This window comes from Podarcis gaigeae (genome assembly GCF_964106915.1).
Source record: "Podarcis gaigeae genome assembly, chromosome: 7".
Classification (NCBI taxonomy): Eukaryota; Metazoa; Chordata; class Lepidosauria; order Squamata; family Lacertidae; genus Podarcis; species Podarcis gaigeae.
Window position 1 is genome coordinate 57,891,271 of NC_139683.1, and position 24,359 is coordinate 57,915,629.

Consider the following 24,359-nt stretch of genomic DNA (forward strand, 5'->3'; position numbering starts at 1 on the left):
AGCCGCCCAGAGTGGCTGGGGAAACTCAGCCAGATGGGCAGGGTATAAATAATATTTTTTTTATTATTATTAACCCTAACTCTGGATAATTCTAACTAGGGAGGTTCTGCCCCCAGTTTGCCAACTACGTATCACTCCCCTCATGGTAACACCTTAGACCTTCTTTCCACCCCAGCCAACTAATAACTACTGCAAATGCCCCCTTTGCTCCCAGATACTTCCATCTGTCCTCCTCCAATTCCTTCTCTTTCCCTTCTGCCTGTCACCAGAGGACTAAAACGGTCATATTAACCTACCCTTGCTGGCTTCTCTCCCCAACCCCTATTGTCACACAGTGGCGTAGCGTGGGTTGTCAGCACCCGGGGCAAGGCAAGTAATTTGCACCCCCTAACCCTGAGTGAGCCAGGTATAGGCAGAGAGCTGCAAGTGCGAGCGCGCGCCCCCCAGATGTTGCGCCCGGTGTGGCTGGCCCCCCCTGCACCCCCCACGCTACGCCACTGTTGTCACACCCTTTGCTCGGAGCTGCCCCATCCTTTCCCTACCTTTATAGCCTAGATAAACTTAAGCAGCAACAGGCAACACGTGGCTAATAATGTTCTAACAACATCTATGTAACCTGTACTATTTCACAGTTCTTGAATAGAGAACATATGGGGGAGATGCAACTAATAAAACAAGTCAATATTGTATGAACAAAATGAGAGAAGGTAATCAATCAATATCACTGAGGCAAACAAGCCTTTCAATAGTCCCAATCCTGCAATCATGCGATAATAGAAGCTCAAAGCGTAGCATCGAACAAAATTAGACAATATAGTCCATCGGTATAGAAGGAGGCAAACAAGCCTTTCAACAGTCTCAATTATATAACTGTGTATGTTGTAACTCCAATTACATATTCAGCAGTACAACGGAGAGAAATAAAGCAATTAGGGTTGCTGTAAAAGACAATGAAACACAGCATTTACTGACTAGTGCTTGATTAATAGAACTCAAATAGCTGCTAAAAAATTCCGTTGCATGATATCCAGAATGGCTCACAGGCTGAGCCCAAGTTCCATTAGTGGAAGAGAACATGGTTCTTCTGGTCCAGCAAAGATAGAGCTATATATCATGGTATTTTATGTTCAGAGGGATAGATGAGCAAAAGCTTCAGCCTCCAATCAAAGAAGATCTTGGAACTTTGCTCATTTTGTATGTAGACAGGTGCTTTGCTCTTGACCAGACCAAGGGAATATCTGGGAGACAGGTAAACAGGAAGAGAGTTCTCTCTTTCCTCCTACCAGATAGTTCATTGAGAATCAGGCAATGAAACCAAAAATCAGTGCCTATGTGTTGGCTAGGTTTAGGGGTTATGAATGAAGCAGCAGCAGCAGCAGCAGCAGCGATTTATTTCCTCTCCTTCTAGTTGTTGAAACAGGTCCAGATATTGGATTGGTGCTAGTTGAACTGAATCCTCCAAATCCATGGGATACAGAACCCAGAGAGCCTGAAGACCTGGCTTTTGGGGAGGTGCAGGTAAATAAAAATCACCAACTTTTTTAAGTACTGGGGCTTGCCTCTATGGCCTAGTGTGCACAAGGTGCTGAACTATTGTTTGTTTAACAAACTATGGGTAACTCATGAGTTTTCCCACAGACAGTTACAAAAAAATACAGCTTCTTTCTCCTGAGTCTAGTTCATTTCCAAGCTATTACTACATTGTATTTTTTTTATTTTTTAACCTTTTAAAAAATAATTTAAAAAATAATTTAAAAATGCAGTAAAATGTGTGTGTGTGTGTGTTTTGATCCCTCAGACTGCAACAAAATTGGAAAACTGCACAAGCAAATTTACACAGGCAAATTTACTATTTTTAGATTGTGTGCTTTTGCACATTCCTTGGGTGGGGAAGTTTTTGCTGTTGTTGTTTGCATGCTCTGTCAGCACCTAATTGGCATAATCGTAATCAGAATGTAGGGACAAACAAAAGAAAATGCTCACTGGTATGAATGGGAAAGATTGAAGTTCCTCCCCAGAGACAAATTCAAACATATGCAGGCTTGCACTAGTCTGGTCTAATCTGAATGGGGGGAAAGTGAATTAGCAGCTAAATAATGCTCAGCGAGGACAAGCCCAGAGACCCCCAGTTTCTCATTCTCAGCATCTTTCACAGTGAAAATTGTCACAATTCATTCATCCACTCTGTAATCTTCCTATCCTCCTCCAGCAATCCTGAAGTTCTGGATACACCTTAAGTTTGTGGCCTGTTTATTCAGCATTCTTTCAGATTTGATTGCACAAATCTTAGATGTTGTTAGATAATGCCCAGCCTTTATTAAGCATTCATTCTGATGATCAGGGATGATAGGAGTTATAGTCTAAAACATCTGAAGGGAACTCTGCCTCAGCCTAGTATACCGGAAGGAACGTCTCCACCCCTACCATTCAGCCCAGACACTGAGGTCCAGCTCCGAGGGCCTTCTGGCCGTTCCCTCACTGTGGGAAGTGAGGTTACAGGGAACCAGGCAGAGGGCCTTCTCGGTAGTGGTGCCCGCCCTGTGGAATTCTCTCCCATCAGATGTCAAGGAAATAAACAACTATCTGACTTTTAGAATACATCTGAAGGCAGCCCTGTATTGGGAACTTTTTAATGTCTAATGTTTTACAAAGTTTTATGTGTTGTAAGCCACCCCGAGTGGCTGGGGAAACCCAGACAAACGGGTGGAGTAGAAATAATAACATTATTATTGTTATTACTAGGTTGGGGAAGTCTCTCTATGTTTAGTGTGCCTCCCAAGAAGGGAACATATTCTCATCATGGCCTTCTCATGTGTCTCCAAGAGGATCTCAACCCAATGCAAGTCTCCCACCCACACTAATTCTGAATGCTCTTAGCAGTTCCTATTTGGCCTCTGGCCTCTGCACAAAGTTTAGATATGCTAGCTACCCATCTGACTGGGCACCCTCCCTACTCAGTGTTAGCCAGAAGCGGGGAGGTGGGGAAACAGGAGCGGATGTGCTTGTGTGAACATAAAGGTACAAAATGTGTGAAACAGAAGTGGCAGTATGTGTGGACCTTTGGGGAGGGGGCACAGTGGAAGCAGACAAAGCAGAGGAAATGTTTTTGGCAGTGAGGCAAGGTCACCTGGTCTCTTTTTTCCCTCTGGGGGTGGCCAAAGGAAGAGGCACTCCCTGCCCAGCTGCATGTTTTGGAGCGTAGCAGCCAAGGAGCAAAGCCAGCCATTGGGCTGTATTTTCTTCTGCAGAAAGGAAGTGGAAATCTTCTCTAACATCCGCTCTCAAAATATCACCATGGGGACATAATAGAATCATAGAACTGTAGAGAAGGATGGGACCCTGAGGATCACCTAGTGCAACTCCCTACAATGCAGGAATATGCAGCTGCCCTATACAGGGATCAAACCTGCAACCTTGGCATCGTCAGCACCACGCTCTAACCTACTGAGCTAGCCACGCTAGGAAACAGTCAGTGGCGTAGCGTGGGTTGTCAGCACCCGGGGCAAGGCAAGTAATTTGTGCCCCCTAACCCGTGGATCTACGCCCCCTAACCCGTGGATTTGCACCCCCTAACCCTAACCCCCAGATGTTGCGCCCGGTGCGGCCGGCCCCCCCTGTACCCCCCACGCTACGCCACTGGAAACAGTTCTTTTCTTCTCAGGCACACGGAACATGACAACACTGATCCATCTCAGTCTTGGGTTTCTGTCTGCTGTTAGGTAACTTATGTAACTCATGCATGTATGGACCTCAAACTTGGAGACAGAAGAATGATCTTCGATCCGTGGCTCGTTGGCCCTGCTTTTGCGCGCGGATGGTGGTTGCTTCACGAGCCACCCGGCGACTGGCTGGAAAGACTATGTCGTGCAGATCTAATTTACATCAGCCACATGCATTCTGATCATCTCAGGTATCTGTGCGTATGATAAAAAAGAGAGGGGAAATTACTTATGCTGTCATCTTATGCATTCTTACCTGGGGCTGGTGGTGTGCAAGCTGTATGGCTTTGTCCCATGCTGCTCTGGTGACACAGGCATATAAGGAAGCATATAAGTAGCACAAGCCAAAGTTCTGCCTCCTGGATGGCATTTATAAGGAAAGGAAGAACATCATTAGTCGTGCCATTCTTGTGCATAGTTACTGATGCCTGCCACCCCAATCTCCAAGTGGTTTGAGATTCCAGGGATTCCAGGCGCTTACTCAGGGTTCAGTTTCCTTCGGAATGAGGGGCAGTGGAGACTGTGGTGTCTGTAGAATATATGGTTTACAGTGGTACCTCAGGTTACAAACGCTTCAGGTTACAGATGCTTCAGGTTACAGACTCCACTCACCTGGAAGTAGTACCTCAGGTTAAGAACTTTACTTCAGGATGAGAACAGAAATCGTGCGGAGGCAGTACGGCAGCAGCAGAAGGCCCCATTAGCTAAAGTGGTACCTCAGGTTAAGATCACTTTCAGGTGAAGAACGGACCTCCAGAACAAATTAAGTTCTTAACCAGAGGTACCACTGTATTTACACATATATGCAACCTGAGCCTGCGATGGAGGAGCTCACAGCATTAATGGTCCAAGAGGGCCTTGGTCCATAGCCACAGCTTTGGATTCAAGCAGAATCCAATATGCCTATGGGTGGCCTTGAAGTGAGCTTCACTTGGCTTTCTCACTCTCCAGGAATCCTGGTCCCATTATTTTAGTGCTTTTCACTATATATAGCTGACACCCCCCCCCCCAGTAAAGTGACTTAGTGGCCACCAAGACCATCTAACACCAGCCCTGAAAGACCTACATTGGCTCCCAGTACGTTTCCAAGCACAATTCAAAGTGTTGGTGCTGACCTTTAAAGCCCTAAGCGGCCTTGGTCCTGTATACCTGAAGGAGCTTCTCCACCCCCATTGTCCAGCCCAGACACTGAGATCCAGTTCCAAGGGCCTTCTGGTGGTTTCCACACTGCGAGACATAAAGCTACAGGGAACCAGGCAGGGAGCCTTCTTGGTAGTGGCGGCCTCCCTGTGGACACCCACCCATCAGATGTCAAGGAAATAAACAACTATCTGGCTTTTAGAAGATATCTGAAGGCAACCCTGTTTAGGGAAGTTTTTAATGTTTGATGTTATTTCCTGTTTTTCATATTCTGTTGGGAGCCGCCCAGAGTGGCTGGGGAAACCCAACCAGATGGGTAGGGTAGGTAAAGGTACCCCTGCCCGTATGGGCCAGTCGTGTCCGACTCTAGGGTTACGTGCTCATCTCGCTCTAGAGGCCGTGAGCCGGCGCTGTCCAAAGACACTTCCGGGTCACGTGGCCAGCGTGACGAAGCTGCAGTTGGCGAGCCAGCACCAGCGCAGCACACGGAAACGCCGTTTACCTTCCCGCTATAAAGCGGTCCCTATTTATCTACTTGCACTTAAGGGTGCTTTTGAACTGCTAGGTGGGCAGGAGCTGGGACCAAAAGATGGGAGCTCACCCCGCCGCGGGGATTTGAACTGCCGACCATACGATCGGCAAGTCCTAGGCACTGAGGTTTTACCCACAGCGCCACCCGCATCCCCCAATATTCTGTTGGGAGCCGCCCAGAGTGGCTGGGGAAACCCAACCAGATGGGTAGGGTATAAATATGTTATTGTCATTTGTTTGTTTGTTTGTTTGTTTCCTACTCTCCTACTTTTCCTACTCTCCAGTTACCCTACATTGAAGAAACTTGCGGAGAGGAGGCCAGATGTGCCCATTTATGTTGGGAAGACAGAACGGCCTGTATTCTGGTACCTCAAACAGAGTGGTGTAAAGCTGACCAATATTAACATTGTCCCATTTGGAGTTTGGCAACAGGTCTGATGTCTTGACATTTTCTGAAGTTTATATTTTCTAAAGTTTGGAAATAATCCAGAAGTTTCTAATCAGAACACTACCAGACCATGAATAAGCAACAATATTTTTTAATTAATTAATTAATTAATTTTAAAAATCCCCTAACACACAATTTTTGCATGCCACCCAAATTTCCAAGCAGCTTGAGACTCCAGGGCTTCCAAATGCTTATGCAGGGTTCAGTTTCCTTGGAACGACAGACAGTGAAGACTGTGGTATCTTTAGGCTATATGGTTTATTTACGCATACAGCCTGAGTTTACGATGGAGCGGTTCACGGCATTAACACCTCTTGCTTCTCCCATAGCCACAACCTTGCATTCAAAGAGAAATCAAGAATGTCTCTCCCTCCCTCCCTCCCTCCCTTTCACATCTCAACTCTTGTTTTTGCTAGTTGAGGTAGGGGAGCCCACCCATTTGCCCTCTGGTGCATAGCTGCTTCCTTTGTTACCCTAACAACTCACACTTAGGGCCATTACCAAGAAACTGGCCTGGCTATTCCAACAATTGAATACTTGCTGGATCCGGGAATTAGAAGGGACTCAGACATATAGCCTAATACCCACCCACCCCAACAATATTGACAGAATTAGGGAATTGAGGTCCCAATGCTCCCAGTACTCATCACTTAATAACCAAAGCAGTTTGAAATATGTTTCTGGGTTGCCACATATATATCCTAAGATGGAATGTAAACATATAAGGTGAGCCGATGAAGCAAGACTCCTGACTCAAGTTGACTCTGCTTCATGTTGACTCTTGTAGGGGGCCATGAATGAGTGCTCTTTGCTGGTTCCCGCAGCAGCCACTAGCTCACCACCTCATGCTACTTGGACATGTCCAACCAGTTCAGAGACAACTGGTGGACCTAATCACCACACTATCATCTGATCCACAAGGAACTACTCAGCGTTCCTCAAAAATATCCTATCCTTGTTGCTACTAAAATGTATTCTGAGGAGGAGGAGGCGCATTACTAACACCAATAACACCAGAGGGTGCATTACTTACAATAAGTTTAATAGTAACAAGATACTTATGGATAAATAACCATGCAGCAGACTGTTGCTTGCAATTAAGGTTGGGTAAATCTGTCAATTTCTATTGGTTTCTATCCATCCTGATCTTAAACACAGTTCTCAACAGTTCTACATAACCTTGCATTTAAAAAACCAACCAACCAACCAACCACAACAACAACATGTTCATGGAAGTTGATCAGGATTTTATTCAAATTTATTCTATTATACACATGTTTCTATGCAATTTCCCCTAATATACACCTTAGGGAGCCATAGCACACCAATGCCATTCTAGATTGCATTCCAATAACTTTTTTTAAAAAAATAATTTTTATTAACCGACCAATCAAATCAAATCAAATCAAATCAAATCAAATCACATAAATTACAAATTACAAAGCCGAATTTTAAATTTTTGTTGGGGGTACCCATATTTCAAGTTCTGAAGGGGATCCAACCATCTTATTGCTGCTGCTTTAATGTCCACAAATCTGTCCAAATAATGTTCACAATCCTTTCTTGTTGCTTTCCATATCTCTTCTTGTTATTTTCACATATTTTTCCTTTCTCTTTGTGACCTCTGATAGTCTCCACAAGCGAATTGAAAAAAATTGTAATCCTGTGTGGGTTCTTCCATTCGTCCAAGAGTCATATCTCGTTAATCTTCACAGGTCTGTCACTCCCTTTCTCAGTCCTCTGAGGAGGTTCTGCTAGCAATCCAGTATGAAAACAAATCCATAGCTTCCTCCTCCCGATCATCAATCTTTTGACAGAACCTGCCAACATGGAGACCTCTTTTTATTGCTGCGTCATTCCAAAAGCCCTTGTTCTATTCTCGATCTCCATAAGGCAGACTTTTGGTTAGTAATTCATTTCCACACAGTTTTTAATCATCCTGCTTAGGTCAGTTATGCAACGGTTCTTTCTTGGGGAGGGGTTATTGGTTAATCACATAGAAGAAAAGAAAAAAAGTCCCCCCATCCAGTCCCGATATACCGAACCTTTGATGTATCTTCTTCATGATATATTCCTGTTAAATCCAACCCGTCACTCTACTTTCACAGAGGTCTCTTCAATTAGCAGTCTTCACTCCCGTTCTTCACTTGAAATATGTGCATTTGCTTCTTTCTAATTGTTTATTTCGAGCTGCTGCAACCAGTGCGCGATCAGAGACAGTGTCCAGGAGAGCCGGACCCACACAAGGGCTTTGTGCCTAGTGCCCTCACCCCCTTCTTTTGAATCAAGGGGTGATTTATGGCCACAGCAGGTAAGGCAGCATTCCCCATATCCTTGGGGCAACGAGGAAGGCTGCATACTCCCATATCAGCCTCTTAATTACCTCGTGTGAGCCGGAGAGACGGTATTGTCGGCCATCTTCCAATGCGCCCCTAGCGGCCCCCTGTATTCCAATAACTTTTTAAAGGGATTACAGCCAATCATAGACACTGTTTTCTATAAATAAAAATGTCCATGTCAAAATTCATAGTAACATATGCTTTGATTTCTTTTAAGGTGGGCAGGAATCTTAGATTTATGATACTGATGGATGGTGTTCATCCTGAAATAGATACTTGCATCATTATTGAATATAAAGGTACCTGAATGTAACAGTAATTACTATGTTGCATTTGATACTTTTTTTGTACTGTGCATGAAATAAAAAAGTGGAATGATTCAGATACTCTGTATGATTAGTGCAATTTTTCTGTTTTCCAGCTTTGACCTACTTTGAGGTTATTCGTAACTTCAGATTATTGTACAAAACTAAAGAAAAACCATTCTTGCTCCTTTACACTTCAGGTTTCTAACAAAAGCTCCCAGTGCCTAAAATATGGTCCTTTCACCTTGCTCTGAAATCTCAGCCAGTTCTGGCCTGGTCTTGCTGGGAAGATGTTGGGACACAATTTTAACTGAGTGTTTATCTTCGCATAGGGCACAAAATTCTGAATACAGTGGACTGCACCAGGCCCAATGGTGGAAAGCTTCCAGAGAAGGTTGACCTCATGATGAGTGACTTTGCAGGTGGAGCGTCAGGATTCCCAATGGTATATAGCGGAGGAAATTACACTGGTAATGAACCAATGCATTCTTCTAGATAAGATGTCCATTTTTCATAATATTTTGAAGCCTCCATTAGCCAACACTTTTATTTCAAGCCAACACCTCCCTTATCTCTTGAGAGACAAACTAGCAAGCACACACAACAACATAATTTTTTAAATTTGCCCCAAAGAAAAACATGGAGGAAACGTGAGAAGAAGCAAGAGCTCTTTCTATGTTGTCAGATACCAACCCAACAACATAAACCAGGCATTGGCAAACTTCGGCCCTCCAGATGTTTGGGACTACAATTCCCATCATCCCTAGCTAACAGGACCAGTGGTCAGGGATGGTGGGAATTGTAGTCTCAAACATCTGGAGGGCTGGAGTTTGCCTATGCCTGACATAAGCATACCCAGGCAACGTTAACCATCAAAACTAAAACCCACCCATGCAACAAACAAAAAAACGCTCACCCCCAACTCAAGCATACCTAGGCAACATCCATCCCCGTCCCACTGAAATCTGCCCAATCAAATGTGTGTGTACATTGTTCCTGGACTCACAATGAAGCACTCATACCACAAACACTTGGTGACCAAAAGCAGCAAAAGGTCCATGTCAATTAACCCAGAAGAGTATTTAAAAGCTTGGAAAAAATATGGAATACCCCAGGCATAGGCAAACTCCGGCCCTCTAGATGTTTGGGACTACAATTCCCACCATCCTTGACCACTGGTCCTGTTAGCCAGAGATGATGGGAATTGTAGTCCCAAACATCTGGAGGGCCGGAGTTTGCTATGCCTGGAATACCCCCTTGTCTGTTATCATGTACAGGCATTCTGGGACCCTGCACACTTGAGTGAAATGCACATAAGTGGGAGGCCTGCCACAGTAAATACATCTTCCTGCCCAACAGCTGTTGAGTGGGGTAGCGCAGCAGTAGCAAAAGCTTCCGCATGCCATTTTTGAGCCGTGGGAGTCTCATTTTCTGGAGTTTTGGCTCACTGATGTCCCTCTGGGAAGGGTCTCCTCATGAACCACAAGGGCTTTCCAGGTCTCTCCTGACATTTCAGGTTAGAATTAAATTATTTATTTATTCTTGCCGCTGTTACTGCATATTGGAAAAGTTTGTGGTCCTTTCTATTTATTTCATTACCAACAATTCCTAAGAGAAAAGCCTCTGGTTTCTTGACAAATGTATATTTCAACATTTTTTCAGCTCATTATATATCAACTCCCAGGAGCTTTTCACTTTCTTACATTCCCACCACATATGATAGAATGTACCATCTTTTTCTTTACATTTCCAACACTTCTTACATGTTTTGTACATTTTTGCAAGTTTTACTGGTGTAATATACCATCTATATATCATTTTCATAACATTTTCCTTTAATGCAGTACATGCAGTAAATTTAATACTTTCATTCCGTAGTTTTATCCAATCATTAAATTGTATATTATGACCAATATCTCTGGCCCATTTTATCATGACTGATTTAACTTCTTTATCTTTTGTATGCCATTCCAACAATATCTTATACATTTTGGATAGGATTTTATATTCCTTATTTATTATTTCTATTTGGAATTTAGAATCCTTCTCTGCATATCCATATTCTTTAAAATCTTTTTTAAACATATTGTTTATTTGGAAATAATGCAACCAATCATATATGAATTGTTTCACTTCTTCATAAGGTTTCATTTTCCATTTCCCCCTTCTTTAATAATCAAATTTCCATATGTAATCTAATTATTTCTCATATTAATTTTTTTAACACTCATAACCTCTAACGGAGACAACCAGTGTGGAGTTTTTGCTTCGAGTAGGTTTTTATACCTCTCCCATATTTCTATTAATGATCTTTGGAAAATGTGGTTCTCAAAACCTTTATTGATTTTCTTCTTTTCAGCCCATAAATCCGCGTGCCATCCAAATCTGTTATCAAATCCTTCCAAATCTAACAACTCTGTATTTTCTAATTTTATCCATTCCTTTAACCAACAAAGACATGAGGCTTCATAATACAATTTCAAGTCTGGTAAGGCGAAGCCTCCTCTTTCTTTCACATCAGTTAGTAACTTAAATTGGATTCTTGGCTTCTTACCCTGCCAGATATACCTTGAAATCACTCTTTGCCATTCTTTAAAGACCCCAGTCCCCTTGATTATTGGAATCATTTGGTACAAAAATAATAACTTTGGCAACACGCTCATCTTTATCGATGAGATCCTTCCCCAAAATGACAGTTTCATTCGTTCCCCACACTTCCAGATCTTTCTTTATCCCATTCCACACTGGTGTATAATTATTCTGATATAAATCTATATTCTTGGGGGTTATCCAAATACCTAAATATTCCAAGAATATTACTGGCCCAGAAATGGAAACAAGAACAAATACCAACGTTGGAGGAATGGAGAATGAAGTTGATGGACTATGCAGAACTTGATAAACTGACTGGGAAGATCAGATATCTACGAGATCAAAAGTTCATCGAGGACTGGGGAAAACTAGTTGAATACTGGGAATGTATAAGTGATAATGGAATAACGTTAGTGGCATTTAGAGAAGCTCTGTAACAGCATAAGAAATATTGTAAAAAGGCAAAATAGAAGTGGGGGGTAGGTATAAAGGCAATACCAAAAATTGGAAATGTGTATTTAAAGAAATTAGAATTTTGATGATTGGCAGAGAAGTTGAAGGAAGTCAAAAACTGAAAATTTAATAGAAATTGCAATGTGGCATGAATGTATGGAAAATTAATAAAATATAATTTATATATATATATAAATATTTATTTATTTCCCGGCGCCATGCATATACGCAGCCGCATGCAAGTTGATTGTGCACAAGTGGAGGGAGGGATGCCTGCAGCAGTGAGACAGATCTTCTGTGCAGTCTCTTCCCCCGATCTCTTTCCACTGGATAGATGGCCCTTCTAGATTTCTCTTGCTCTGCTTCAAGTGTGAAGGTGATGCTGATGGAGGTGATCAATAATAATAATTAGTAATGAAGAACATAACTTAAAATCTTTGTGGGACAATTAAGATTCCCGCCCCCCCCCCCGGATTGCACAACCTAGGTCCAATAAGTGCTTTTGTTTTTCAGAGGAGAAGAAAGCCCAGTTTATTAAAATCGAAAGGAAGAAGCTGTTGAATTACAAGGCCCAGCTAGTTACTGATCTGAAGCCCAAAATCTACTGTCCTTTTGCGGGATATTTTGTCGAAGCTCATCCTTCCGACAGGTACTGTCTTCCTGTTCGCTCTTTAGTCACCAGTTGTAGCACAATAATTTTGCACAAATGTGATCAATGACGATGTGTGAAACAATGTGTGAACTGAAATAGAGCTAGCCTGCAAGATTTGCACTCCTCCAAATTTTGCAGTGCATTTCTCCAGCCAAACGGTGTTTGCAAAAATGCATATATTGGGGAAAGGTGTACATAAAAATAAAGCTATTAGTGAAAATAACATACAAAAACGCATTATAGTAAGGGAAATTGCTTGCGAAAATGTGCACATTAGTCAAAACTGCATATTAAAATGTGTCTAATAGGAGAAATTTGCACTGAAATGCTGGTGATTTTTCGGTATGATTTTAAAAACAAACTGCAAATTGCTGGAAAATGTGGAGAACTGAATTTCAGACTGGAAAAATAAGAAAGTGAGAGAATAGAAATTAACAGATCCTTCCATTCTTATCCCCCCCCCTGCAAATTAATAAATTAAAATGCCACCTGCTTTGAATTTTTAATGGAGGTGGGGGTTATTATAGGCATTTCTGTGTAATGTGTGGTTAGCCCTTTCCTACCTAATAATGTGTTTGCATTTAAGCCTAAGTAGAAGACTATCAAATAATGCTGGAATCAGTGCTGTGTTCCTTTCCAACCTATTTTCATAATTTCCACCATGGCACAGAATGTATTGGCTTATTACCAATTGGTAAATGGCCTTCCAAATGTGGAATAAATCTTCCACTAGTAGAAAATTTGTTTTATCATTGCAGGAGAGAGTTGCCAATAAAAGTGAAATTAAATCCAAGGTTGTCTTGTCCTGGTCTGATAGCAGTGAGGCAGGGCAGGACCACAGACAGCTCCAAGTGAAGAACTTGCTCTGAGTAGGGTTGAGATCACTCTGAGCTTTTAAAGTTTTGGAACCCAGACTACCTGTCCCTAAATCCATCCTCTTGTTGAGGATAACTACAGATTCTTAAGCATTCTGACCTGAAGAGAGGGACTCTTCATCTGTTCCATAGCCTTATTGAACTCACTACACCACTTCATCAGTAAGGTACTGTGGGAGATAAAGCTATAGTTTGTTAAGGATGCTGGAAACTATGGTTCTGTAAGGGGGAAACTACACTTCCCATGATTCTTTGGGGAAAGTCATGTGCTTTAAGTGTATGGTGCAGATCTGCACAATCTATCTTCAACTATCTTCCACTTAATCTTGTTCTCTTGTACAAGTAAACAATGCTAGTGACTATTCTCCTTCCACTCATGATTTTGTGTCTCCAGTGCTTTGGAAACATCCAATTGTGTGTCTTTCCTTAACCTAGTTACATCAAAGAAACAAATCTCAAAAATGACCCAGAGGAGTTGAACAGACTAATTAAAAAAAAATCTGAAGAAGTTTCAACATGGACACCAAAACCTGGAGCCACTTTGGACCTGGCAAGGATGCTCAGAGATCCAACAGACAGGTGATCCTAATGTACTTCAAATTAAGTATTTATTGAATTTCTATAATTAGGTTTTGAATGTTTGTAATGCCAATAAATCTGTTAATCAGTTTTTGTTGAAGTGCTTCACTGGTGTGGGCAGGAGAAGCATCTTCATAAAGTTGAGAAGGGAGAGGAAGTCTTGAGATTGAGTTTGAGAATTCTGTGCCATTTCATGCGGCTAAGAAGCACCCAAATGACCCATTCGCCTTTGAAGAGCAGTAAGGAAAGGGCTCTTACAAGGCAAAGTTAGGGGCTATTGTGACACCAGCATGCAGTGGACCAGTCTTCTTCTTCTTCTTCTTCTTCTTCTTCTTCCTTTTTCTTCTTCTTCTTCTTCTTCTTCTTCTTCTTCTTCTTCTTCTTCTCCTCCTCCTCCTCCTCCTCCTCCTCCTCCTCCTCCTCCTTTTCCCATTACAGTGGTACCTCGGGTTACATACGCTTCAGGTTACATACGATTCAGGTTACAGACTCCGCTAACCCAGAAATAGTACCTCGGGTTAAGAGCTTTGCTTCAGGATGAGAACAGAAATTGCGCAGTGGTGGTGCAGTGGCAGCAGAAGGCCCCATTAGCTAAAGTGGTGCTTCAGTTTAAGAACAGTTTCAGGTTAAGAATGGACCTCTGGAACGAATTAAGTACTTAACCCAAGGTACCACTGTATAGATTTCAAAATTCCAGTGACAAGCTGAACCATGCGGCAGATTTCAAACATTCCAGCGATTTCTTAGGTTCCTTGCTAGTTTAGCAAAATATTTTCCCCAAAAAGTCAAAGTGTCATTCTTCTATCTGTGTTGAATAAATCTACCATGCTAATTTTCTGTGAGTTGAATCCAGATTGCCCTTAAATGTGTGGTAGGTATTCGTCTGTCTCAAGACAATGGAGTGTGCTTCCAGGGGTGAAGTCAAACCGCTGGAGAATGTAAATGGGTGTAAAATGCTCCCTTGCAACAACACTGAAGGATGGGTCATCTGAATTATTGCAAGTTGAGAGTCAGCAGATAAACAAGAAATAGAAAGCGGGGCTATTCATTTTATCTGCCGTTACACTCGCTCTGTGAATCAGAGAGATATGCTCTTCATGGATTTTGACTACAGTTAGTCAATGCAGTTATTAATTGTCTATTTTCTCTCTCTTAGTTTAGGAATTGTTGATCCTCCAGAAGGGACAAAAATTTTCAAGGACTCATGGGATTTTAAGCCATACTTACACACTCTTGGAGCTGCAGTTGATGATGATATTTTTCTCTATCCTTCCTGGGTGAAAGAATATTATCTATGGGCTGGATTTAAAGGCTATAACCTTGTGATAAGGGTGAGTAGGTCTATACAAGCATTTATCAAATGCAAGATATTATTTACTTCAGGGACAAATTCTAAAAGAATATCTGTTTTCAACTGCTCTAGCAAAGAAACGCAAACACCTTTTAAAGAACAACATGAAATGGATGGTGACAGTTTGGGACATACTGTTGCTGTTAACAATTTAAAATTTAATTTTGGGATATACAAAAATTTAAAAATTTAAACTTTTCGGACATATACCAATTAAGATGACAATTATATTTAAGTGACAGTCAATATTTCTTCTTGAACTATAAATATCTCTCTCTCTGTGTTTTTCTCTAACACAGCAAGACAATTTCTTTTATTCTCATTTTAAAGGAGCCCTTCTCTTCAAAGAATTATGACTTCCTACCACAAATTCAGCTCATAAAAAGTTGGATTAAAAAAGTCAAAACAAATAAACTACTACACAGAGAGGACAAAGATCTTGAAAATTGAAACATAATATATTAAATATAAGGCAGCAATCTTAAAGTCGCATACCTGTGACTAAGTAAGCACAACTGAATTCAGAAGAGCTTCACGGTTGAGCACCAAGAGTAAATGGGGGAATCAAGCAAAAACCAAATAGTTTGGGGGATTGCACAACATCTATTTGAAATGACAACCTCCTCTTGTTGTTTATATCCCATAACTAGGTAATAGAAACCGATGATGATTTCAGTCCTTTGCCTGGAGGGTACAACTACTTAGTGGATTTTTTGGACTTATCTTTTCCAATGAAAATACCAAACCGGGACTGTCCATTTGAGGAAGTAAGGATTACAAATGTTATCAAATATAGAAATATATATATATAACATTTCCTTCAAGGACAACAATTTACTTTCACTTATTTCTGGTGACAGGGATTTGGGGGGGGACTATAAAACTGTGTGTGTTTAATTCAGTATATTAGCACTTAGAATGCACAATTCTTATGCTTTTTATATATAGTTTGTTAAAATATTGTCATGGTTCTCATTGTGTGAAGTGAATCCCTTTGAGCTTATTTATGCAACACTTCCATGCCCTTATTGTTTCAGAGTGTTCAGCTTATGATACCACCACTCAGCCTTCTTTCAATAGTTTTGTAGCAGTGTTGGGATCTGCTTTCAGTTTTGCTGTGGCTTCAGTTCTTGACCCAAGCAGAGAAATTCCTGTCATCTTAATGTTAATGTGAACTACCCCAAGGATATGGCATTAGCTGCTGGAAAAGGCCTGAGCAAAGGCTAAGATAAAAAGCAGGATGGAGAAGAGGGCACTGAGTGAAATGCAGAAAGGGAATATGGGAAAAGGCAGGAAAACAGAGGGCATGAGACTAGGCCTTCTGAAAATACAATATGGCAATTATAAAGTGTCCTCCCAGACCATTAAGAGTCCTGCTTCTAGCTCTAGCTGACTCCACACAAAATGTCCGCTGATGAGTAGAGTCACAAGGCACCTTCTCATTTTAATTTAGGAAATGTATTTGTAATTTTGAAACATACAAGAACTACAGTTTGGTTACAGCCAGCACTTAGAAATGTTAGCTGGCTAAACATATGGACAGCAACAACTGTATTTCGAGGGAGCGTGTTAGGAAAAGGGACAGAAACCTGCTTATTCTCTCTTTGTTGTGTTATTTCAGGATGCCACTAAGAGTAAAAAACAGTCATGCCTAATCATTTTTAATATGAGAAGATATTATTTGTGTTCACACGAGAACACAGCAGCAGAATTAGATACTAATTATGTTCGCACATTAACACTAAACCATGATTGCTTTAATCATGGCTTGTTCAACAAACCATCAGTTGTCTCATAGATGAGCAAACAAGCCATGGCTTGTGTTTTCAAAGCTTGGTTTTCTGGCTGTGGTAACCTTGTACTTAGCAGTCTTCGAAGCATCTTCACAAGCAACATTGTTGGGTTCAGACATAACATGAAACCATAGTTAAAGCAAGCCATGGTTCATAAGCCAACAACAAACTATGGCGTCACAACATGGTTTGTTGGCAGAAAACAAACCATGGTAAGTCTGCTGGGCTGGATTCGCGCATTCAAACAAACCATAGTTAAGCTAAGCAAGCCATGCCTCCCTTAGTGATATGTATGAACTAGGACAATGTGATTATATCATGGGCATCTTCCAGAACAGAAGCAGCATCTGGCATCCAAACAGCCACACAACCAGCTTTGTGTGCCAAAGAGAGTTTTGGACTTGTGTTTCACGAACAGCAGTGTCCCCAACACCAGCACCACACAGCAAGCTGCCTTTGAAATTGAAGCAGAACTTTCAGAATTTTCAGTAGGACAGAAAGAAAGAAAATGAGAACTGAAGGTGGTCTTCGAATTCTGCATATTATTTTATTAATGTATCAAATAAAATTGATGCCAGATTTTCATGTACTTTGTCCTTCTCTACAGATAAAAGTCCGAGTTAGTGTAATGAGGCACACAGTGAAACATGGATTGCTCTGGGATGATCTGTATATAGGATTCCAAACCAGGCTACAACGTGACCCTGACATATATCATCACCAGTAAGCCCATTTGTTTCTGTTGTTGCCATGCTAATGCCAGTCACTAGTATTTGATATAGAATTGTTTTGAAATTGTTCCTTGAAAGCATACGTCTAGGTGTAAATCATTAAGCTGGTGTCAACTGGCATAGCCTCATTGATTATAGTTTTCCCATTCCTTATGCCTCTAGAATACAATGTAAGAAATGGATTCTTGTCTTGAAACAAATCACTTTATCCCTCATAACAGTTCCAAAGGGAAAAGATACAGAAGCAGCTGTGACTGCATCTATTATTATACAAGTTTGAAAGTCCATGGATTTTTTTTTGGGGGGGGGGTTAAGCAATGAGAGGGGTAGAAATGTTCAAAGCATTTTTTTAAAAAGAATTGCAGCTGAACAATTATCATGTGGTCCAGAAAGCATGTTACTTAAGCATGCATTTATCTATTCTGTCTCTTTGCAAAACCAATAATTACTTAATCCCTATAGCAAAACAATCTAATCGGATTTACTTCTAATTGGATCTATACCTAATAGCAATCAAAAGTTAAGAGTGAGTCTTGAAAATTCTATTCTTTTTTCCTTCATAAATACAAAGGACTCAGTGTCATTAGACACTAGTTTGTACATCCCGTTTGTCAATGTATCATTCATTTTCTACCAAATGTTACTTCATTTTGTACACTGCTGCTGGGTCTTGAACTCAGAGCCTTGGGGTTTGTGTCCAGCTGCCCCTTTTTGGTGAGACACTGTATAGTTCAGTACAGTGTGCTCAGACATTGGACTGACTGCACTCACCTAGGTGGGCTATAGGATCCTTCTGGACAGGAAGAAAAGTTGTAGAGGGCTTCCTGGTCCAGTCAAGTCTGCTTCGGCAACAAGGGCTTCCTGAGCTTTGTCATGATTCTGTATTCCTTGGTCCTGCTTGGCTTCTGCTCCTGTCTCCTGTCTGTCTTCTTGATCCTAGTTTATCCTTTGCTTTTGACTTGCTCTACAGTCCTGACTACTGGCTTGAGTACTGACAGTACTCACTACCCTTGAGTCTTCTCTCATGCCAGACAGATGTTGCTATCCATAACCCAACCTTGACAGCAGCCAGCCTAAAGTTACCAAAATATCTTCAACTGTAAACAAAACTGATTTCAGCAGATGAGCTGATACAACCATGCAACTTCCTAGTGGTGCTATGCACAAGGATAAGATTGTAATTATCTGGATGCTTTAATAGATCATATAGAAGCTTTAAATTCTGTTAACGTTTAATTGTTTCTTTAATGGCTCTCCTGGCCAGAAAGAAAAGAAAACGGAGAGGGCGTAAGCAGAAGAGGGGCTGTAGGGCCGGACTACGAGTGAGGCTAAGTAAAAATCCTCACAAGCCTGCATTGCCAAGTCTCCTTGTATCAAATGTTAGATCTTTACCCAACAAGGTAGAGGAGTTGGAACTTATTACCTCTCGGCAGAAAAGTATCCGGGACTGCTGTGTTATGGTCCTTTTAGAGACGTGGCTGGATTCCTCCTTTCCACAGGGACTTTTGCAGCTAGAAGGACGCTCAGTAATTAGAGCGGATAGAACCGCCGAATCCGGGAAGAGCAGAGGAGGAGGAATTTGCGTTTATATAAATAACAGCTGGAGCTCAGACATTAAACAAATGGACACGCATTGTTCTCCTGACTTGGAGTACCTAGTGGTGAAGTGCCGCCCTTTTTATTTGCCACGTGAGTTTAATGTTGTCATAATAACAGCGGTGTATATACCTCCCGATGCAAATACTACTACAGCTATGGGTCACCTGCTAACTGCTATTAGCAAACAGCAGCGGGCCCACCCGGATGGAGCATTTGTGGTTGCTGGTGATTTCAATCGAGCCGATTTAAGGACTGTGCTTCCTAAGTTCCACCAGTATGTTGATTGTCCCACTAGGGGGGGAAATACCCTAGACCGAGTATATAGTAACATCATGCATGGATACAAGACCAAGCCCTTGCCCAATTTGGGACAGTCAGACCACATATCCTTACTTATGATACCATCATATAGACCTCTCGTACGCAGAATTAGACCATCAACTAGAGAGATACGAGTGTGGCCAGCAGGTGCATCCGAGCAACTTCAAGATTGCTTTCGGACCACAGAATGGTCACTTTTTGTGGAGAATAATGTGGACACATACGCTTCAATAGTACTGTTCTATGTCAAAAGCTGCATTGATGTCGTTACTACCACCAAACAAATACGGGTGTTTCCTAACAACAAGCCCTGGCTAAACAGGGATGTGTATCTTCTGTTAAAGGCAAGAAATGCTGCTTTTCACTCTGGCGATGCGCAACAGTATAGAGAAGCTAGAGCCAAACTGAAAAAGGGCATTAGGGATGCCAAAGCTATGTACTGCCGGAGGATCGAAAAGCATTTTGAGAGCTCCGACCCTCGTCGAGTATGGCAAGGCCTGCGACAAATTACAGGGCAAAATATTAAAAACGAACTGGCTAGCAGCAGTGCGCACCTGGCTGATCAGCTGAATCAATTCTTCAGTCGTTTTGAGGTGGGAACTGGAACCACCGTCACTACAGCATTGGCTACCAGCACATCATCAGAAACTATTACTGATAAACAACCATTTTTATTACAGACCTCCGACGTACAACGTGCTTTTCGGAGCACTAATATTAGGAAGGCAGCTGGACCGGATGGAATTATGGGACGAGTTATTAGGGACTGTGCTGCAGAATTAGCTGGTGTATTTACGGACATTTTTAATCTATCCCTGTTGCAGGGTTCTGTCCCTACCTGCCTGAAGACATCGATTATAGTGCCAGTCCCTAAACAGTCAGTGGTGGTATCTCTCAATGACTACAGACCAATAGCCCTAACATCTGTCGTTATGAAATGCTTTGAGAGATTGGTGCTAGATTATATTAAGGCTGGTCTTCCATCCACTCTAGACCCGTTCCAGTTTGCATACAGAAGAAATAGATCTACTGATGATGCTATTTCCATCGCTGTCCATACTGTACTGAGTCATCTAGAACAACAGGGAACCTACGCAAGGCTGTTGTTTGTGGACTACAGTTCTGCCTTTAATACAATTCTACCAGACAGGTTATTCCTTAAAATGACCAATTTGGGTATACATCAGAAGATCTGTTTGTGGGTAAGGAATTTCCTGACCGATAGGCCGCAGACAGTGAGAATGGGACCTTACTATTCTTCTACTCTAGTATTAAGCACAGGAGCCCCTCAGGGGTGTGTGTTAAGCCCCTTTCTCTATTCCCTGTACACATTTGATTGCACCCCACTGCATAAGTCCAACACAATCATCAAATTTGCGGATGATACAACAGTGGTGGGGCTCATTAGTGAGAATGATGAGGCTGCTTATAGGAAAGAAGTACAGGGGTTAATTCAATGGTGTAAAGAAAATAATCTTATGCTTAACACCAAAAAAACCAAAGAACTCATAATTGATTTTAGGAGAAAGAAAAGTGTATTTTTACCATTGCACATAAATGGCGAGGAGGTGGAGAGGGTTGGTAGTTTTAAATACCTGGGCATTTACATCTCTGAGGACCTCTCATGGACTGCAAATATTAATATGGTTGTGAGGAAGGTGCAGGGGAGGTTGTATTTCCTGAGAATGCTCAGGGGATTGAATCTATCTCAGCACCTACTTCTGTCCTATTATCACAGTACCATTGAGAGTGTCTTAACCTATAGTATATTATCGTGGTATGGGAGCAGCTCTGAAATGGATAAAAAAGCTTTACAGAGAATAATTAAAATTGCCTAGAATGTTATTGGGCTCCAACTACCAACCCTGGATGAGATCTTCACGTCTCGCAGCTTGAAGAAGTCACACAATATCCTGAGAGATCCCACACATCCTGCTCACAACCTCTTTGAACTGTTGCCTTCGGGCAGAAGATACAGGACAATGAAAACACGAACCACACGCCTTCTGAATAGTTTCTATCCAAGAGCTCTGATTGCACTAAATAATGATCTCAGGGCCAGTTGTAAGAAATAGCAAGCAGTGAGTAGTAAGGAATGAGATAGGTTTTAGGTTATGCTATGCTTCTGATAGGTTATGTTATATTCTGGATTATGTTATGTTCTAATAGATTATGTCTGAATAGGATGAGAGTGTTGGAGATACGTGCGAATGTGTATGTGAATCCGGTCTCGGGTGTTTGATTTTCGTTGTTGTGTATACTGTGTATATACGGACAATGACAATAAATTTATCTAAATCTAAATCTAAATCTAAATCTAAATCTAAATCTAAATCTAAATCTAAATCTAATGATTCCACACACACACAATCTTCTTAGCGGTTTCTATTTTATCTGTGAACCACTTTGAGTTCCTTTCTGGGAGAAATGCAGGATATAAATAAAGATAATAATATTAAGCAAAAACAAAACAAAACAAACAAGTGTTCACAAATTGCTACTGAAAAGCTGTCTGGTCTTATCACCACGTATGTTGCTATTTCACCCTGGAATCGGGCATGTGAAGCTGCCATATAGATTAGAGGCCATTGGTTCATTGAGCTCTGTATTGTCTGCACAGTACATCAGGAGTGGCCAACATGTTGAATCCAGATGTAGGACTACAAATCCCATAATCCCCAGAGAGCATGGACAATGGACATGGATTATGGGAGTTGTAGTCCAACAACATATTGACCAACATATTGACCAACACATTGGCCAACCCTGCTGTGTACAGTAACTGGACGTTCTCTAAGGTCTCAGGAGTCTTTCCCAGCCCTGCTATGGATGGTGGGGATTGAACCCAGGATGTTTTGCATGCATGGGCTTTATCACCGAGTTACAATCCTTTTCCCAAGTCCATGAAGGGTTCCCAAGCCTGTGGACTGGGACATAGTGAACAAGTTGATCCAAATTTAATGTACCGGTAGCTATTGTCCTTCTGTGTGTAACTGTTTTTGTTTTCTTATATTTTTAAAGGTTTTGGAATCATTTCCAAATAAAACTTCCTCTGACCCCACCAGTCTTTCTTGGCACAATGCAAACAAAATCTGAATTGAAAGAAAATTGTTGTGCAGCCAACCAAGTTGATGATAAGTGCCTCCCTACTAACGTTTAGTCTTCGCTGCATCCTCTGTGGAAAAGTGAAATGGATAAAAACTCTGCTACGGTTACTGAATAATCGTGTCCCTATACTATGTGAATTTCCTCTAAAAACAATTTAAGATCCACCCACCCTCCCTTCTGAAATTGATTTTCTTTGCAAGTACTACCTAGAAGCATGGGTTTGAAAAATCTGAAACTGTTTGGTTGGTGTATGGAATTTTGGGATTCTAAAATTGTTTTAACTGCTTGTCGCCTAGAAAAACCTTGATTATGGGGTGATGAAGTAAAAGCAATAAATCAACTAGGCTGTGTGCACCTTACCATTTACTGTAGCTCCAGTGGACTTCAGCTGGTTAGAGCATGGTACTGATAACACCAAGGCTGCAGGTTCGATCCCCACGTGGGACTGCTGCATATTCCTGCATTGCAGGGGGTTGGACTAGATCAGGCATAGGCAAACTCGGCCCTCCAGATGTTTTGGGGCTACAACTCCCATCATCCCTAGCTAACAGGACCAGTGGTCAGGGATGATGGGAGTTGTAGCCCCAAAACATCTGGAGGGCCGAGTTTGCCTATGCCTGGACTAGATGATCCTCAGGATTCCTTCCAACACTACAATTGTGTGATTCCATCCATTTGTTGAATCCACATGCAGATGACGCTATCCACAGGTATCTCATAGTTTCTTCTGCAATACTGTGTTTTGATGGGGTTTTCCACAAGCCGGCTGTACTCCAACTTGAGAATCATAGATTTATTCAATGATTGGTGAATCCCAGGTGAATTTCCCTGTGTTTCATTCCTTGAGGAGTTGAGAATGGACACCAAGAATTCCATTTTACCTTTTCTATAAATGATAATTCTAAATGCTGTGTTCATGTTATGTGTTGAATACATGGTATCTTATTCCCTTGTTTCCATTTTGATTGTTGTTAGAATTTATTGACATGATTCACTTTAAAATCTTTTTAAAAAGCAATGTTTTAAAATATCCAAATCAAGCCGAGCTTTTAGTTTTAAAAAATGATTTCCCATTTTTCTCCCATTTTCTGATAATTTATTTGTCTAGTTGTTTATTTAAGCCCAGGGCCTTGGAGGGGGGGGTGGAACAAAATCAAAGTGAGCAGTCATGGGGGGTAATTGTTTCTGTTATTTTTCCGGCAGGAGAAGTAGTTATGCTTCATGTTTTTTTGTATTATTGGTTATGAAAAATCAGTAAGAGGGTAAGTTGGGAGGAAATTTGAACAAATGAAGGCAATTGTTATTTCCAAACTTGTTGGAATGGAGGAACATTACATTCTTCTGAAAAGGAAGTTCTCAGGGTTTGCTGAGTTCTCTAACGTCATTGAAATCATAATAGTTTCCATTTCAATGAATCAGGAGATTATAACAGAGCACCTACATGTCGCATTTGATTTATCTCTCCCGCCCACCATGCACACACTAGCTGGCTGGCTGAATCCATCCACGCCATTCACCACTGCTCAGCTGCTGGGATAATTGAAATAAAGTGTTGAGAGTGACTGCTCATTCATTAGTTTCCAGGTATATAGGCATATAGAAGTGCAGCTTGATAGGGTACATGTGATTACATTCTTTATGAAGTCAAGCTAAGCGTGAGTCATGTAATGGGCACCCCTCAGATTTTGTAAGAATACTTGAGTCATTGTGCATTGTTGCAAACTCTTTCTGGCCTTTCTGTCATTCCCCCAAACCCTGACTCTTCACTAAGTTTACTTGCCCCGTTTGATGTTAAACCACATGGAAGCCATTTCAGAATAACT

At 41.5% G+C, this 24,359-nt stretch overlaps 1 protein-coding gene across 4 annotated transcripts in view; it reads left to right on the plus strand.

Annotated features, from left to right (window-relative positions):
• LOC310849052 (cytidine monophosphate-N-acetylneuraminic acid hydroxylase-like) overlaps positions 1 to 22,877 on the plus strand; it is a 29,337-nt gene extending 6,460 nt beyond the window's left edge. For 2 of the 4 annotated variants that reach the window (XM_083748768.1, XM_083748767.1), the window contains exons 4-14: positions 1,409 to 1,518; positions 3,720 to 3,910; positions 5,675 to 5,822; positions 8,395 to 8,476; positions 8,815 to 8,952; positions 12,041 to 12,176; positions 13,490 to 13,633; positions 14,790 to 14,964; positions 15,635 to 15,751; positions 17,385 to 17,500; positions 22,450 to 22,877. In XM_083748768.1, coding sequence (XP_083604894.1) covers positions 1,409 to 1,518; positions 3,720 to 3,910; positions 5,675 to 5,822; positions 8,395 to 8,476; positions 8,815 to 8,952; positions 12,041 to 12,176; positions 13,490 to 13,633; positions 14,790 to 14,964; positions 15,635 to 15,751; positions 17,385 to 17,500; positions 22,450 to 22,588 — 1,496 coding nt within the window. In that variant the 3' untranslated portion in view covers positions 22,589 to 22,877. Of the gene's footprint in view, positions 1 to 1,408; positions 1,519 to 3,719; positions 3,911 to 5,674; positions 5,823 to 8,394; positions 8,477 to 8,814; positions 8,953 to 12,040; positions 12,177 to 13,489; positions 13,634 to 14,789; positions 14,965 to 15,634; positions 15,752 to 17,110; positions 17,338 to 17,384; positions 17,501 to 22,449 lie in introns of those variants that run through there. The other 2 variants (XM_083748770.1, XM_083748769.1) reach the window with 2 other exon arrangements.
• Positions 22,878 to 24,359: the final 1,482 nt, after the last annotated feature.